The sequence below is a fragment of the Haliotis rufescens genome, unplaced genomic scaffold, assembly GCF_023055435.1.
Source record: "Haliotis rufescens isolate VD_foot unplaced genomic scaffold, xgHalRufe1.0.p SCAF_1, whole genome shotgun sequence".
Lineage (NCBI taxonomy): Eukaryota > Metazoa > Mollusca > Gastropoda > Lepetellida > Haliotidae > Haliotis > Haliotis rufescens.
The window spans coordinates 52,568,182-52,587,094 of record NW_025963779.1 but is presented as its reverse complement, the minus strand read 5'-3'; the positions used below and the strand labels follow the sequence as shown (position 1 = coordinate 52,587,094).

General features: G+C 40.6%; 2 protein-coding genes across 2 annotated transcripts; one reads left to right on the top strand and one right to left on the bottom strand.

Annotated features, from left to right (window-relative positions):
- Positions 1-2,765: 2,765 nt before the first annotated feature.
- LOC125371949 lies at positions 2,766-4,613 on the bottom strand. Its single transcript, XM_048380652.1, has one exon. The coding sequence runs from the start codon at positions 4,611-4,613 to the stop codon at positions 2,766-2,768; it is 1,848 nt and encodes a 615-aa protein (XP_048236609.1).
- A 4,478-nt stretch (positions 4,614-9,091) lies between these two features.
- LOC124131330 lies at positions 9,092-18,913 on the top strand. The gene is made up of 11 exons (XM_046494540.2): positions 9,092-9,213; positions 9,908-10,584; positions 12,221-12,353; positions 14,035-14,375; positions 15,260-15,377; positions 16,145-16,236; positions 16,323-16,482; positions 16,623-16,831; positions 17,192-17,313; positions 17,618-17,681; positions 17,963-18,913. The coding sequence occupies exons 2-11, from the start codon at positions 9,916-9,918 to the stop codon at positions 18,056-18,058; spliced, it is 2,004 nt and encodes a 667-aa protein (XP_046350496.2). The 5' UTR covers positions 9,092-9,213; positions 9,908-9,915; the 3' UTR covers positions 18,059-18,913.

Here is an 18,913-nt window from a genome sequence, read left to right as displayed (position 1 = left end):
GGGGATGGTAAATATCCTGCATTAGGAATAAACATTGTATTTAGCGAGCCTTGGCGAGCTAATTAAATACATAGTGTTTATTCCTAATACAGGATATTTACCATCCCCAAACACACAAGCGTGATAACCTCTTTATCATTTAATGTCATTCTTTAATTCTGTGCTTCAAAATCGCTTTCCCTCTCTCATAAACATTACCGAAACATTGCGAGTTTTCCTGGAATGCGCCCATTAATATTTATTACGTCACAGGGTAAGTGATGTGTCAGTCGGACAGTGACAGTAGCCAATATATACTAGCCACATAAAGAAACTGTGCATGGAGAAAATATATTCTGGATTGAAATACAACACAGCAAGAACAAAATGATGCAGACGCTGTAGCAGCTGAATGATCGGACCATAAGAAAATGTCAACGGGACCTGAACAACATCTGTTGAGATGACGTCAGAAGATCAAAATGGAGTAGAGGGTCAAACGACAAAGTCACAAAGTCAATAACGGGTATGACCACCCTGTGCGTGAATCACAGCAGTGCATCAGCGACGCATGGAGTCCACCAAATGGGCATGGAAGGCCTCGGGAATGGCCTGCCATATCCTCCTCAAATCCTGTGCCAGGTCACGGACGTTATCTGGAGGATGTGGAAGACGACGCAGACGGCGCTCCTTTTCATCCCACACATGCTCTATTGGGGAGAGATCTGGAGAAATTGCAGGCCATGGCAGTAACATGACATTGTTATGGTGAAGGAAATCCATTGCGACCCTAGCCGTGTGAGGACGAGCGTTGTCCTGTTGAAATGTCAATCCCGGGCCATGACGTTGCAGGAAAGGAATTACCACAGGCCTCAGAATCTGATCTCTGTAGCCAACACCGGTGAGATTGCCCTGAACAACCACCAAAGGGGTTCGGTGCCGTGCTGTTATCCCATCCCAAATCATCCCAGAGCCACCTCCAAAACGATTCCTCTCCACAATACAGTTGCGTGCATAACGTTCTCCCAAACGCCGGTAGACACGTTGGCGCCCGTCACTGTGGGAAATGTTGAACCTCGATTCATCTGTAAAGACAACATTTCTTCACCATATTCGAGGTTGGCGATCATGAATTCGACACCATCTTAGACGGTTGACTCGATGACGGTGTGTCAGGATGGGACGTATGGCAGGGCGTCGTGGTCGAATCCCGTACTGACGTAAACGATTCCTGACAGTGTTGGGATGGATACGGCGCAGTCCAGGGATTGTCTGGGACGTCGTTACTGCCGTTTGGAACCTGTGTCGGAGATGTGTAACTCGAATCCATCTGTCCTGTCTTGGCGTCGTTACTCGGGGACGTCCTGAACGTGGGTGGTCGGCAACGTCATTTGTGTTCTGATAACGCCTCACCAATGCCGATATCGTGTTACGATGGCATTGGAAATGTGTTGCCACCTGTTGTTGCCTCATTCCAGCTCGGATCATTCCAATGGCTTCATGACGCTGTGCAGCTGTCAATCTTGGCATGATTTGCTTGTGATATGCTTGTGTCTGCGCCTGAGAAGTTTTGAATTTTTGAATGACCACAGATCATGCTTTCCAAAGTGACAGCGAATTTTGAGTTGCACATGCTGTGTACAGCTGCACAGGATGCACGTGCAGTAACACATTGCACGTCCATAGGCCCCCATCAATGAGATCATATCGCATGGCACGTGCATGAGCGTTTGAATGTCTCAAATAATTGCTGTGTTCAAACCTATCATATATGGACGGTGTGCCCTGATATCTATATTTTCTCCGTGCACAGTTTCTTTATGTGGCTAGTATAGTTCCAACTGAAATCTGTTTCTTATACAGTGGCGAAGCAACATATACGCAAAACAACAATTGTTTTTAATTGCCTTTCGCGGCAATCCATCGGTCTGTCCGCTAGATAAACTGCCCTTTGTCAAAGGGAAGCTACTCTAAACCTAGTCTACGAGACGTCACGGCCACAGTCAGACGTTGTTGACAGTCATAACGTTAAGCTGTGAAGTCAGATGTACACACAGCGACAAAACGAAACAAGGTAACAATTCAAACATATTTCGGCCAAATCCAACTATTTTAATTTGTGGAGAAGGTTTCAAGCCGCAGAGGTCTACAAGCACAGATATGGCTACTGATCCCGCTTGGCTAGGCCTCGTGCCCTCGCAAAATTGTTTCTCCAAAGTTGCCAAAACTTATAAAATGCCTTAGCTACGTCACAGTTAGACACTGATTTTCAGTATATTAGACTGTTCTTTTGATAATGATAGCAATTATCTCTGTAGTTTATCCAGATTCCCGATGGTTAATTCTTTATCCTGCCGAGGAACCTACCCATTATATGATAAACCTTTCTACGTGCATAACACGACAGATAAACAAACGTATTGCTGAGTAATTGATACAAGACCTTTAATTAATACAGCACAGATATGACTTTAGCACACATAAATTGTAGAGTAAAGCCATGGAATCACATTCGAGATAACCAGAGATTCTGGCGACATAATCAGAATGGCTTCTTTTCCATGGATTCACAATGAACATCATCAGATACTCGTCCTGGCACAATCCACTGTTCACAACAACACATTCCGCATCGCTATAGACTCAGTAACAATAGGCATGGCTAAATTCAGATGCAATCACTGTCGTATTCAACAGCGTTAACGATCGGAACATTCCACATACATATTTAACATTATCTCAATGCTATCAGTTAACGGTTATCTAAAACGTCAACATAATCCTATTTAGCAGTTGAATGTCAAACTTCCACATTCATCATAGCTATAAGTAAAGTCTACTACATTCAACATAGCTGGGGTCATCTCTACTACATTCAACATAGCTGTGGTCATCCCTACCACATTCAACATAGCTGTGGTCATCCCTACCACATTCAACATAGCTGTGGTCATCCCTATCACATTCAATATAGCTGGGGTCATCTCTACCACATTCAACATAGCTGTGGTCATCCCTATCACATTCAATATAGCTGGGGTCAACTCTACCACATTCAACATAGCTGGGGTCACCCCTATCACTTTCAACACAGCTGGGGCAATCTCTACCACATTCAATATAACTGGGGTCAACTCTACTACATTCAACATAGCTGGGGTCAACTCTACCACATTCAACATAGCTGGGGTCACCCCTATCACATTCAACACAGCTGGGGCAATCTCTACCACATTCAACATAGCTTGGGTCAACTCTACCACATTCAACATAGCTGGGGTCACCCCTATCACATTCAACACAGCTGGGGCAATCTCTACCACATTCAACATAGCTGGGGTCAACTCTACCACATTCAACATAGCTGGGGTCACCCCTATCACATTCAACACAGCTGGGGCAATCTCTACCACATTCAATATAGCTGGGGTCAACTTTACTACATTCAACATAGCTGGGGTCAAATCTACTACATTCAACATAGCGTGGGTCAACTCTACTACATTCAACATAGCTGGGGTCATCTCTACCACATTCAACATAGCTTGGGTCAACTCTACTACATTCAACATAGCTTGGGTCAACTCTACTACATTCAACATAGCTGGGGTCAACTCTACTACATTCAACATAGCTTGGGTCATCTCTACCACATTCACCATAGCTGGGGTCAACTCTACTACATTCAACATAGCTGGGGTCATCTCTACCACATTCAACATAGCTGGGGTCAACTCTACTACATTCAACATAGCTTGGGTCAACTCTACTACATTCAACATAGCTGGGGTCACCCCTATCACATTCAACACAGCTGGGGCAATCTCTACCACATTCAACATAGCTTGGGTCAACTCTACCACATTCAACATAGCTGGGGTCACCCCTATCACATTCAACACAGCTGGGGCAATCTCTACCACATTCAACATAGCTGGGGTCAACTCTACCACATTCAAAATAGCTGGGGTCACCCCTATCACATTCAACACAGCTGGGGCAATCTCTACCACATTCAATATAGCTGGGGTCAACTTTACTACATTCAACATAGCTGGGGTCAAATCTACTACATTCAACATAGCGTGGGTCAACTCTACTACATTCAACATAGCTGGGGTCATCTCTACCACATTCAACATAGCTTGGGTCAACTCTACTACATTCAACATAGCTTGGGTCAACTCTACTACATTCAACATAGCTGGGGTCAACTCTACTACATTCAACATAGCTTGGGTCATCTCTACCACATTCACCATAGCTGGGGTCAACTCTACTACATTCAACATAGCTGGGGTCATCTCTACCACATTCAACATAGCTGGGGTCAACTCTACTACATTCAACATAGCTTGGGTCAACTCTACTACATTCAACATAGCTGGGGTCAACTCTACTACATTCAACATAGCTGGGGTCATCTCTACAACATTCACCATAGCTCGGGTCAACTCTACTACATTCAACATAGCTGGGGTCAACTCTACTACATTCAACATAGCTGGGGTCATCTCTATCACATTCAACATAGCTGGGGTCATCTCTACCACATTCAACACAGCTGGGGCAATCTCTACCACATTCAATATAGCTGGGGTCAACTCTACTACATTCAACATAGCTGGGGTCATCTCTACCACATTCAACATAGCTGGGGTCAACTCTACTACATTCAACATAGCTTGGGTCAACTCTACTACATTCAACATGGCTGGGGTCAACTATACTACATTCAACATAGCTGGGGTCTTCTCTACCACTTTCAACATAGCCTGGGACATCTCTACCACATTCAACATAGCTAAGGTCATCTCTACCACATTCAACGTAGCTAAGGCCAACTCTACTACATTTAGCATACAATGTCAACTCTGCTACATTTAGCGTACAATGCCAACTCTACTACATTTAGCATACAGTGTCAACTCTACTACATTTAGCATTAAATGTCAACTCAACTACATTTAGCATACAGTGTCAACTCTACTACATTTAGCATACAATGTCAACTCTTCTACATTTGTCATATGTTTGATTTGCAATTGAAAAAATAAATGAGCGATTTCATATTAAAACATGAACTGTACTGGCGCTTAGTCAGCAATTAAAGAATACTTCTACATTGTTATTTCAAAAAATAATATAATTGTTTTTAAAACTTTTAAAACACTAAAAACAAATGTTCGCATAAAACACACCTGCTGATGGGTATCCTATACACCTTATCTTTGAAAATCAGTAAATAAGATTTTTTCGGCACAAATTTACAAGATTCATCTTTATAGAGCTAATTTAAGTTTACAAAACAAAATACTCAACCACAGATAACTTTTCATAACAGTTCCTTCAATATTCAATTACTTAAGGAACAAAATCGGCATACTTTTACTTGCCCATCAGTTTATGTTCGGACTCCTTTCAGAGAAATATGTGCACGTCTTGATGCTTATGTAATGGTCGGCCCACTACACGTAATGGCTACCGATCAGAGTAATCAAAGCCTCAACGTAGGTGTGAATGAATTGTGTTTGAAAATACATAAGATATTTTACTCTTTAAACTGATGTAATTTCGCCCAGGACCAAATCAACCATCTTGACTACAACCGTAAGGTATATGTATACAAACCCGTTTAAAAGAAACTTTATTACAGGGTTTAAGGCAAGAGGACTTAAAAAGACTTGGGGTATGTAGGATTGATATCGTGAAACAAATAAAACATGATACAATAATACAGTGTGTAATGTTTTACTTTCTTACAATGGAATATAAATGAAGAGGAACACATTCGTTTTAAAATGTAAAATGTAATAATGTTTGTAATTCGGGTACGGTAGCTGGTTGAATGGCAAGTGGATGAGTTGCTGAATGGATGAAGGTGAGTGAGTTATTGAGTGAGGTGGAAATATGGGTGAGTTGTGAGTGGATAGATAAGTAGGTGAGTGATCAGTGGATGAATTGCTGAATGGATGTGAGTGAGTGAGTGAGTGAGGTGGAAAAATGGGTGAGTTGTGAGTGGATAGATAAGTAGGTGAGTGGTCAGTGGATGAGTTGCTGGATGGATGTGAGTGAGTGAGTGAGTGAGATGGAAAATGGGTGAGTTATGAGTGGATAGATAAGTAGGTGAGTGGTAAGTGGATCAGTTGCTGAATGGATGTGATCAGTGGGTGAGTAAGGTGGAAATATGGGTGAGTTGTGAGTAGATAGACAAGTAGGTGAGTGGTCAGTGGATGAGTTGCTGAATGAATGTGAGTGAGTGAGTGAGTGAGTGAGTGAGGTGGAAATATGGGTGAGTTGTGAGTGGATCGATAAGTAGGTGAGTGATCAGTGGATGAGTTTCTGAATGGATGTGAGTGAGTGAGTGAGGTGGACATATGGGTGAGTTGTGAGTGTATGGATAAGTAGGTGAGTGATCAGTGGATGTGTTGCTGAATGGATGTAAGTGAGTGAGTGAATGAGTGAGTTGGAAATATGGGTGAGTTGTGAGTGGATAGATAAGTAGGTGAGTGGTCAGTGGATGAGTTGCTGGATGGATGTAAGTGAGTGAGTGAGTGAGTGAGTTGGAAATATGGGTGAGTTGTGGGTGGATAGATAAGTAGGTGAGTGATCAGTGGATGAATTGCTGAATGAATGTTAGTGAGTGATTGAGTGAGGTGGAAAATGTGTGAGTTGTGAGTGGATAGATAAGTAGGTGAGTGGTCAGTGGATGAGTTGCTGAATGGATGTGAGTAAGTGAGTGAGTGAGGTGGAAAATGGGTGAGTTATGAGTGGATAGATAAGTAGATGAGTGGTCAGTGGATCAGTTGCTGAATGGATGTGAGTGGGTGAGCAAGGTGGAAATATTGGTGAGTTGTGAGTAGATAGACAAGTAGGTGAGTGGTCAGTGGATGAGTTGCTGAATGAATGTGAGTGAGTGAGTGAATGAGTGAGTGAGTGAGTGAGGTGGAAATATGGGTGAGTTGTGAGTGGATAGATAAGTAGGTGAGTGATCAGTGGATGAGTTTCTGAATGGATGTGAGTGAGTGAGTGAGGTGGACAAATGGGTGAGTTGTGAGTGGATAGATAAGTAGGTGTGTGGTCAGTGGATGAGTTGCTGAATGGATGTTAGTGAGTGATTGAGTGAGTTGGAAATATGGGTGAGTTGTGAGTGGATAGATAAGTAGGTGATTGATCAGTGGATGAGTTGCTGGATGGATGTAAGTGAGTGAGTGAGTGAGTGAGTTTGAAATATGGGTGAGTTGTGGGTGGATAGATAAGTAGGTGAGTGATCTGTGGATGAATTGCTGAATGGATGTGAGTGAGTGAGTGAGTGAGGTGGACAATGGGTGAGTTCTGACAGGATAGATAAGTAGGTGAGTGGTCAGTGGATGAGTTGCTGAATGGATGTGAGTAAGTGAGTGAGGTGGAAAATGGGTGAGTTATGAGTGGATAGATAAGTAGGTGAGTGGTCAGTGGATCAGTTGCTGAATGGATGTGAGTGGGTGAGTAAGGTGGAAATATTGGTGAGTTGTGAGTAGATAGACAAGTAGGTGAGTGGTCAATGGATGAGTTGCTGAATGAATGTGAGTGAGTGAGTGAGTGAGTGAGTGAGTGAGTGAGGTGGAAATATGGGTGAGTTGTGAGTGGATAGATAAGTAGGTGATTGATCAGTGGATGAGTTTCCAAATGGATGTGAATAAGTGAGTGAATGAGGCATGTAATAGTGGTGAGTTGTGAGTGGATAGATAAGTAGGTGTGTGGTCAGTTGATGAGTTGCTGAATGGATGTGAGTGAGTGAGTGAGGTGGACAAATGGGTGAGTTGTGAGTGGATGGATAAGTAGGTGAGTGATCAGTGGATGTGTTGCTGAATGGATGTAAGTGAGTGAGTGAGTGAGTGAGTTGGAAATATGGGTGAGTTGTGGGTGGATAGATAAGTAGGTGTGTGGTCAGTGGATGAGTTGCTGAATGGATGTTTGTGAGTGATTGAGTGAGTTGGAAATATGGGTGAGTTGTGAGTGGATAGATAAGTAGGTGATTGATCAGTGGATGAGTTGCTGGATGTATGTATGTGAGTGAGTGAGGTGGAAATATGGGTGAGTTGTGGGTGGATAGATAAGTAGGTGTGTTGTCAGTGGATGAGTTGCTGAATGGATGTGAGTGAGTGAGGTGGAAATATGGGTGAGTTGTGAGTGGATAGATAAGTAGGTGAGTGATCAGTGGATGTGTTGCTGAATGGATGTAAGTGAGTGAGTGAGTTGGAAATATGGGTGAGTTGTGAGTGGATAGATAAGTAGGTGATTGATCAGTGGATGAGTTGCTGAATCGATGTAAGTGAGTGAGTAAAGTGGAAATATGGGTGAGTTGTGAGTGGATAGATAAGTAGGTGAGTGGTCAGTGGATGAGATAGCGAATGAATGGGTGAGTGGGTGAATGAATGAACGGACGTATATATTCGTGGATGAGTGATTTAAGGGCCAGTTGATGAGTTAATGATTGATGAGGGGTTAGTGGTTTTAGTAGTCAGTGGATGAGTCGGCCAGTGTGAGAGTGTGTGGCGTGGAAATGTTGGGTAGTTGTGCGTGGATAAGTGGTTGAGTTGCCAGTGGATGAGCTATGTGTGGATGAGTGCTGGGACGTCGAGTAAATGATACATAGCAAATCTATAGCCAAAGAGTTGCTATTCACATCCATTTAAAACAGTCATTGTAACCAACACATACCCACTTAACGCGCCTAAAGTTGGGAACCAAATGGGTTTAATTTAGTATTCAAATTATTAAATTAATATCGATCAATTGTTCCAAAATCTATTGCATGAAATGCACACCTTCGTGGTAACAAACACAAACAAAACATATTCATTTGCCTGGCTTTACGAAATTAACCCTTCATAGGACGGACACCCAAAAGCGGTGATCGGCCCTTCACATGCAATCTGAGTCTTGTGAGTACGCTACGAACATTTCGCATAGTCCTTGATGTATAACACTGCCATACACACTGAACACACACATGTAAACAAACACATTGTGAACCGCATATTAAGTCTGCCCTCTACTCGAGTACGTGGTCCCTGACCCCTAACGGATCTGTCAGAGCTTTATTGTATACTCGTCGTCATGGCGAGGAGGACACATAACGGTACTTTTGTCAGCATTGTGTTGGGGGGAAAAGCATGCGGGCAGCCATTTTTGACCTACATATTCTCTCAAATCACATGGAATATGTAGCCGTGTGCCACAGGCTATGAGGTAAGCAGTGAACTTGTACTTTGGGGGTTGTGATTTGGTTGTCATTTAATGTCGGGCTCACAGCACGCTGAATCGTTTTGTTGCAATGTTGTAGCAACAGGAGGTGTACAACATCCGTTTGAAAAAAAACATTTTGTCGATTGTAGCATATTGAATAAAACATCCGGGGTAATTGTCGGCAGTGTAATAAACATAGAATAACAGCCAAATCAAGGAGAAATGTTTCCAAGAAGAAATCGATATGTATTGAATATTGATTAGTGGCATGCATTGCATGCGTTCTTGTATCATTATTCCGAGCTGAAATGTGGGGACCTTAAATACTGTTATGCAAGTATGAAAACCGGTACTAGTGGGCATTACATTGCCGTATTAAACGATCAGTGTTACAAATTTGGCGAAATAAACCCGGAGGCATTGATTGAAGCGCTCGTACAATATCCTTGACACGCGAGACAGGAATCCCGTGATGAACATATTGATCAAGGAGGACAAATTTACGACGCTTTAGCCGTGTTTCAGCAATATCAAGACAGGAACACCAGAAACCGGCTTCACATAAAATTCCCATATGAGTAATCGAGCCCTTTGCCTACGGTGCGACGAACGAATGTTTAACCATCAGGATATCTCACCACCAAATATAACCAAATAACGATGTTAAATTCGCCTTAAAGATTCCTTGTGGTTTCAGATAGTCAGATGGGCAGCACAAGCAGCATGCAGAGGCCTCCGCCTCGCCAAACCGCGGATGCAGCAAAGACTGGGGCAGGGAAACCTGATGTCTCCCAGAAGCCACCGGTCAATACTGTATCTTCTGGCGGGAACACATCGACTGAAAGAGGAAAACCTGATGTCGCTCTTGAGCCAACGGTAAACAATGTACCTCCTGGAGTGGACACAGAGGCTGAAATGAAGAAACTGCAGGAGAATTTTCCACATTTAAATTTGCAGTTTAATGAAATTGAGGCTTTTATACAACAACTTAAGGATGATGCTTTTACGAAGAATGGAAAATATTCAAAACTTTACAATTGGACATTTTTGGGTTTCGAGCACCACAATGATACAGACCGACGTAAGCTGGGTGATTACTTTGCTTTGACTGAGGCTGCTGAAGTGCTGAACGCAGCATTTGTCACACTGCTGAAGTCGCTTGGGTTGAAATGTATGGCGCTTATGGTGTTGGGCGCTGAAGACAAGACACAGCTTATTAATGCTCAGAAGTTGTCCTTGATCCGAATGATTGTGTGGAACAACACGGACGGTAGTCTTAGTTTTGCTGAAAAGGTTTCTAAAGCTGGGATGCTGACACATTTTGTTGAAGATTTAAAAGAGATGAAAGTTGAAGATGCCGCCAGTGATGATGAGGTCAGTGAGATATTCACACACACTAAATAATTATCTATCAAGACCCTTTTTTAAAAAGACATTATATGTTTTTAAAACAGAGAATTACAATTTGTCAGGTATCACCATTATCGATTAGTCCCAAAAGATGGTAAAAAGAGTGACTGTTGTTCAACGGCGCTATCAGCCACACTGAGATAAAAAGCCAAGTGAATTCTACGAATTTAATACGTCACAACAGCCGGAATGTTAGTTAACAACGAATTTACTCTCCTGCCTGGTAGATTGCACGAAGACGCTGAAGACTAGTAAACACCACTTATCCAATTTTAACAAATATACTGCACTACCTAAACCACACGGTAAAACTGTGTTAAGAATGTAAACACATACCAGACATGTTTAGGAATGTGTTTCAATTCTAATCGGTATGCACATTTGGTGTGTTGCATCTAAACACGTTAAGGGGCTAACATGAAATGATCTATCATAGCCTAAACACCACCTAAATGCAAGATCCTCATAATCAAAACATGTTTAAAATTTAAACACATTTAAACGAATTGAAACGTGTTCAATGAAGTGCATTTCATCAGGCTATAAGTCAAATATGGAGAATCTCATCGTGGTTTCAATCCAAATGTGTTTTTGCTGTATGCCTTAATGGTATTTCACTCATACAGGAAGCTGAAATGAAAGTATATCTGATTAATACTTAACCTTTTTAGTTAGTGACGATAGGCCACCTAGTAAAAGAAAATACTTACTGATTAGTAAAGTCTCCTGAAATGTTAGTGTCCGAGTGGAGTGTGAAATTCACTAACTAACTTAGTAAACTTTACAATCTATTTCTGTCAGTGCATATTCACGCGATGTCATCACCGATAAATAATCGAGTTTTAAAACAGTGATTGAAAACATGTGAACGATCCAAGTCGTCCAGATACAATGACACCCTATCAACCAAACCACAGAGCCTGTGACCATTGGAGCCTAGAATAGTCGATTCTCATGTGGGATATATTCTGACTCGGGAGGTAATCTGAGCTGGAAATCTCACGACCATTAATAAACTTTCTTCCAACAACAATGAGCACATAAATATTGCCTACGTAAGAATAATACCTATGTCACACAAGTAACTATTTCTAGTTACTGGGTCATCGAATTTGTTCTCATTGAAAATACTTGATTACTGTAATAAAAACTACATAAAACAGAAGATTTACTACGAAAGAATATCGGTATGCTGTAAACGTTGCAGCTTACTGTCTTACCATGCAGTAAGGTTATTAAGGGCCTCATTTGAAATAAAGTATGTTAGTAGCATCCTTAAGCTTATGCCAAGATGACTGTTTGTAATCGTAATTTTTGCGATACAGAATTTCCGCCGCCGAAAACAGGCAGCGTCCTTGTCCAGATTTCCTTTATCCCAAAATATACATTCCCGCGTACTCTGTTACCATTAGCACACTAAAATACACCGTCCTTTATGAGTGTACATGTATACCGTGGGATCAAATGACGATGTCAAATTGGGTAACAGCCTGAAGTAGTGCTTTGGCTTTTGATATACTAAGCATAGTGTAAATATTCCAACTGTATTCAAGCTATATGACAAATTTATGTTATAACTTTATATCATTTTATGTTGCAGGAGGTTGATCAAACATTTGAAGCCGCGATTTCCATACTCCAGAACTGCTCCAGGAACCCTGCCACCAGGCAACCTCTCCGGGAACTCGGAACAGTTTCAGTCCTGCTGCCGTATCTCAAGTGTACATCAGAAGGTAGTACACAACACAATTAGACCTTGTGTATACACTGATAAAAAAGCTCAGTCCAAATCAGGAGAATTGTTTGGAGAATTCCAAACTCTAGACATAGGATGCCAATCTAGGCGAATTATGAACGATAACGTCAAAATGACAGAGATAGTTAATATTACTTACATAATATTTGTTTCCCGCAAAGTCAGAGTTTACTGTAAGTCTAATATAAAACTAGAATGATGACTGTGTTGGAATAGTGATTAATGGATGTATCTAACTAATACTAGATGGCAAAGTTACTCAGGAGCGTCCTACAAATCTAAAACTGGTAACCTTTTAATCACAGCCTTTTTATTGTGCTCACTGTAATATAATTAGTACATTTCACTTCAACCTGAAAATGAAACAGTACACAATATTTAAGAGGTCCATGGCAAAATTTATTTGAAATTTAGGATTTGAACCAGAGAAAAATGTGACTAAGCAAATGTTGCTAGTATTTCATGCTTTGGGCAAGAAATAACGAACCACCGGTAAACTTCACCTCAAACAAAGAATTTAAAAGTAATATTAAAAAGGACGTGTTCAACGTGAACTTGTATACGATCTAAAGGCAGTTCCTAAAAACAAGGCCTGCAAAGGACATGTTATACGAAACTGAAAGTGGCTAATGTCAAAGTTATTGAAAACTTTGAAATGATTGTATGAAAATTATGAGACATGTTTAAATGTTTTACAACTAGCCTATCATTTTCCTGATGCCTGCAATGTTTCTACATATGGCATGAAAATGGGTAAAACCTGAAAACGAGCATCTAAATATGAGTGAATTTGAAAGTAAACATATTTTTGTATTTGATATGCATCTCCTGAGAACACTAACCTGGGTCAAACAAAACAAAGTGAAAAAATCAGCAGTTTCTACTTCTTGTAGCCACACGTATAGATTTTAATGTATACATAGCCACAGTATCAACGTGTTTAAAAATGAATAAAGTCTACGTTTCACTCACATCAACACATGTGATATACTTCAGGACATTTTCTAAATGTTTTGCTGATTTCATAAAGTTTACGGGGCGGTGGGGTAGCCTAGTGGTTAAAGCATTAGCTCGTCACGCCGAAGCCTCAGGTTCGATACCCGACAAGGGTACAATGTGTGGAACCAATTTCCGGTGTCCCCCGCCAAGATATTGCTGAAATATTGCTAAAGACGGCGTAAAACTATACTCACTCACTCATAAAGTTTACAAATCCTAGGGGCCAACCATTGACCTTGTGCTTTATACTACTTTGCTAAACAATTATTGTGATTCACATTACGTAAATAAACAAAAATGAAACCGTATTCTAACGGCGTAATTCCTACAATATTATAGGAGTAGATTATGATGTCTAAAAGTAGCAAAAGACACTTCCAATACAAGAGAAGAAGAATGTATACTTGGAGATATTGTTTTACTGCCTTTAGATCATTGCCCGAGAAGCGAGGTTGTGATAATTATGGATAAATCCTATGTGCCTGTATAATCTGTGCATCAATTGCTCATTAACTGTTGAACATGTCCAACGTTTTCTCTACGGTATAAGTACATTATAGTTAGGAGAATGTGCAGTTCTTGCTTACACACAGTCAAGTACTAATAATGTGAACATTAGTGTTAAAGACGAGTCATGACCATACCATGGATTGTTCCAGAGGGCAAGCTGCAGACATTGTTTACTCTCGCCAACATCGTGGACGAAACGGAAAATGAACATCTTCTGGCTGACAACACCTTGTTTGATCACCTGTTTGACATACTCAAGGAAGCGTGGACGGACGATGAACACCGCCATCTTGGTTTTAGTGTGGAGGAGATAGTTGACGGCATGACTGGTTTAGCCAAAAATGACAGCAACAAGAAAGTACTGCGGGAAAAGGGAGCCGTTCCAATTCTTACGGAGATCATGAAATTTGGATCGGACGAGGAGAAAGAGTATGCCGTGAAATGTATTTGGGAACTGTCTTTTGATAAAACTAACAAGGAAATGTTCAATGTAAGTAGCCTGCCAGTCATTTGTTTGGTTTTTGTAACTTCATTTGATGGCGCAAAAAAGGTCATCGGTATCATTAGCATGTGTCAAAGTTAAGAACTAAACATATGTGTTGTTTTCAAGTGTACCACACGATGATATCTAAACAACGTACACTATGATCTGGTTATAAAAAAGAGTATCTTATTTATAAGTACATGTAGTTCATCAGTGACCGACCTTTGATATTCAGGGGGAGGGAGTGGGGAAGGGAGGCTAAAAAATAAAGTGTCCCTGAAAATTCTTGAAAAAATGTATGTTTCAGACTTTTGAAGAAAAAAAGAAATTGTATGACACAAAAATTGCAATGTGTACTCCTGAAACAATATTCATGGTTTTAATAAAAAAAACATACCAGCTGTAGGTGACAAATATCTAACCTCCATGCAAAATCCCAGGCCCCCCAGAATAAGATCAAATGTCGGTCCTCTAGTAGTGTATGATGAACGAAGGAACAGGCTAAGACCCGTAAGGATTCGGGGTAGAATAGGTCTTCAGCAACCCATGCTTGCCGTAAGAGGCGACTATGCTTGTCGTGAAAGGCCACTAACGGGATCGGGTGGTCAGGTTCACTGACTTGGTTTATGCATGTCATCGTATCCCAATTGCGTGGATCGATGCTCATGATGTCAATCATTGGATTGTCTGGTCCCGACTCGATTATTTATCTACGTCATATAGCTGAAATATTGCTGAGTGCAGCATTAAACAACAACCAACCAATAGTCACTACAAATAGAATCATGTCAGGCGAGAAACCAATGATGTGTCAATGTGTATAATGGGGCCACATCATAGCAGGGCTATACATGTAGGATCTTGTACGTAGCCCTGGACTAATCTTGCAGGGAAATAAGGAGCTGCAGCAGCTGCTTCAGGAACTCAGGTCATCCTCTTGTAAAGGCATTTCGAAAGCAGCAGACGGAGCATTGTGGGTGCTTACTATGGAAGAAAACAATAATACAAGTACGTACAGATGAACCGTAGCCTTACGATTGGCCTTAGTGACAGGTACGTTAGCCAAACTAACAGGAACACCAGTCAAAATAATTAAAAGGTTCACGATCAGAGCCTTCAGGAGTAACATTGGCCTCAGCAACAGGTATGGTAGCCGTAGATGAAACATGTACACTAACCTTAACTATTAGTAATACATAATGCTGAAATTTGTGTTTGGGAACAAAAGCCGTATTGTAATGTACAATGACATTAGTGACAGATACATGTAAGCATTTGTAGCAGATACTTTAACCATGGTGACATGTGTATCAGTTTTAGCATCAAGCCTCAGTAACAGACACATAATTAGCCTGAGTAAGATGTACATAGACCTTCATATCACCATGGGTAATATCACGGATCTCAGATAATATGTTTTCTCCGTTTCTTACCAGTAACTTTTGAACCAATCGTTTTGTTACCTTCTTTTTCTAGTGGTGTTTGTTTCTCTTTGTCCGTTTTGTTTTACCAATTATTACAATCGTTTTCTTATTCCTAATTTTTGTTAGTAATATATTTACATATATCTTATTGTCATTTTTAATATCATCTCACTTTTCATACACAAAGATGCCCTTTTCCATTAGTATCATTTGGAACAAAACCCTGCTGACTTCTGTGATGAAAACAATATCACATATATGTATTAACATGTATTATGTACATTGACTAGAACATACATGTAAGTAAATAAAAAAATAAAAATAAATAAAAAATAAAAATAATGTTTCCAGCTTCAACAGAGGGTGTCGACGGAAGGAACGGATCAGATAGGGGTCATGTGATGATCAGTTATCAGTGGTCGGACCAGAAGCTCGTCCTGAAGGTATGTTAACATTTGTTTTCTGAATTGATCAAATAGATTACTTTAATTGTAATGTTATTTACTTTCTGAGCATGTGTCGACAATAGATCAAGGATTCGCTGCGCCAGAAAGGGTACAAGATCTGGATGGACGTTGATCACATGGAAGGCTCCACACTGCAGGCGATGGCGGAGGCCGTGCAGAACGCGTCTGTGGTGTTGGTGTGTATGTCGGAGAGATACAAGCTGAGCCAGAATTGCAGATCAGGTGAGGCCTGTATCAGAAAATGACACTTCACGAATCCATTTAATAAACTGATGTTTCTTGTTCTTGCTAAACGTGAACGTTGTACCTTTAGCTGTACACGCCCGTGACTAGACTGACCTATTTATTATGGTGCATTCCAGAAGCTGAGTATGCATTTTCCTTAGAGAAGAAGATTGTCCCGCTACTGACGCAGAGGGCGTATAAACCAGACGGGTGGTTGGGTATGATTAAAGGGACAAAACTTTTCTTCGACTTTAGTGGAAAATACCCATATGATCAGAAATTGACTGATCTAGCGAAGGAGCTTGGCGAACACGGGAAGATGCAGCAACTCATCGATGAAATTGATGTAGGTTATTACGTAATGGTAGCTTTTGTGTTAATATAATGATAATGAATTGTTTGGTAAGCATTCAAGAGAAACTCAAACTGGTTTGAGCAGGAAAATGTAAGTGAGGACCATCTTTCAACAAGGTGATACACTATTACTATTACTATTACAAGTAGCTTGCAGCTTATTGAATTAATACTCTTATTTCGATGAAGATGAAGAGTAAACGGTAAATACGACGATCTTCGGTGTCTGATTCGCATGCAAATACCTTGTATTAATTGTAAAACTTGGTATTAATTACAAATATCTATCGACTTTAGAATGCCGCATGACCCCATCACATCTGGTTAGCGGTATTGTTCTTTGTATCCTCAGGGTGAGACAAAGATAGTTCCTGTTGTAAAAACAGCTCCTCTAGCCGCTGCAAGAGGTCAGTCACTTGCCGACTGGTCAGTGAAAGATGTCCAGAACTGGCTCACGAAGACAGGATTAAAAAAGTACGTGCACACTTGGTACACAGTTGTGTCGAACTTACTGTTGTCTCGAAGTTAAAGCATGGTCCCGGTTTATTCCTATATATATCATTTTCGGTTATGTCGAACCTCGGATAACTCGAAGTATTTACGTAAGTCACTTCAACTTCGAAACAACGATGTCTGTCTGGTGTGACAACAGTATGAGCCCTGTTTATGGCATCCTTACGCATTCGGATTTCCTATATCTATAATTTGGATTGGTAAATGTATGCTAACTATAGCTAGATTGTAATAGCTAACAGCACTGCTGATCCCTTTGTTACAGTGACTCGCTGTTACGCAAAATGACCGGGGATGACCTGATGTTTCTTCGGGACATATCTCACAGGGTGAGCTATATGGCATGTTTCATTCTTTACTGAATACAGTCGGACGTCTTAATTCGAACTCAATTGGAATTAGCCTTAGCTCTGACGTTTTGTTCCAACCACAATCATATCTTTAGTTTCCACCGACCAACATACAAGATAATAAATATCATGTGCATTCTTTGATACGTGTTAATGAGATGCCAACATCATAAAGTTTCTAACGCTGTGATTTGTTTCGGAGAATTCAGTACAATATTGGATTGTGTTTGTAAAATACGCTACAACTTTTATACCTTCAGGCCCCTGAGTTTTATTTCAACTATCTGCGGACTGACCTTCAACTTTCCTGTTTTGATGACCTCAAGAAGTTCAGCCGAGCTGTTGACAAACTGTAAAACATGGTCAAAACTCTATGAAGTTCTCCTCCTGTATATCCCATGACAAACACCGATAACCTTCGGGGCATCGTTGGATGAATTCTTGACAGAGGACGACTTGCATAAGGGAATCCTCACACATGTAATTAACAATGTGTCTGTTGTGTAGCGCACCATTCTATTGAAGTCCAACTCTATAAGATGTAGCTATGGTCCATTTATTGGGTCACAGTATCAGATAGGACATAATTCCATTCTTTTTGTTTGTAGCATAATACATGTATGTGTACCCGCGTTACCCGACCTCCCCAGCGCAAACACATTACACACTGATACAGTTGATTGTTAGTTTATGGACTTCATTGTAGCGTTTTATAACTAAATAAGTGAGGATATCTTTTGAGATCCACACACACACGACTCTAAATAAGACTTGATATATTTAGGTTTGAATTATAATTGTGTCCATACATGCTTCTGTGATAGATACAATAGATTAGTACTACTCTTGATGTTATTTTTTCAAGAAAAATTACATACGTACACTATTTATGTATATTCTATACTCATGTAAATATGTGATAGATACGACAATATGCAAGCCATTCATGACATTTGCACTGAAATATATTTTTCCAAAAGTGAAGTTGCTGAAATACAACATGTTCACTTGTACAAATTACGGTTCGCTCTATATTTGATGTTAGGCGTATGTGTTCGCTTTGTGAACTTAATTACAAGGCTAGGTGCAGGAACGTCATGATGTATCAAAGAAAGAATTTCGACTTGATTGAGTGAGTTATTGGGCTCAACGCCACTTTGACAAGTAATTCCAGTTATATCACGGCACGTCAGCTTCATGGGGGAGGAAAG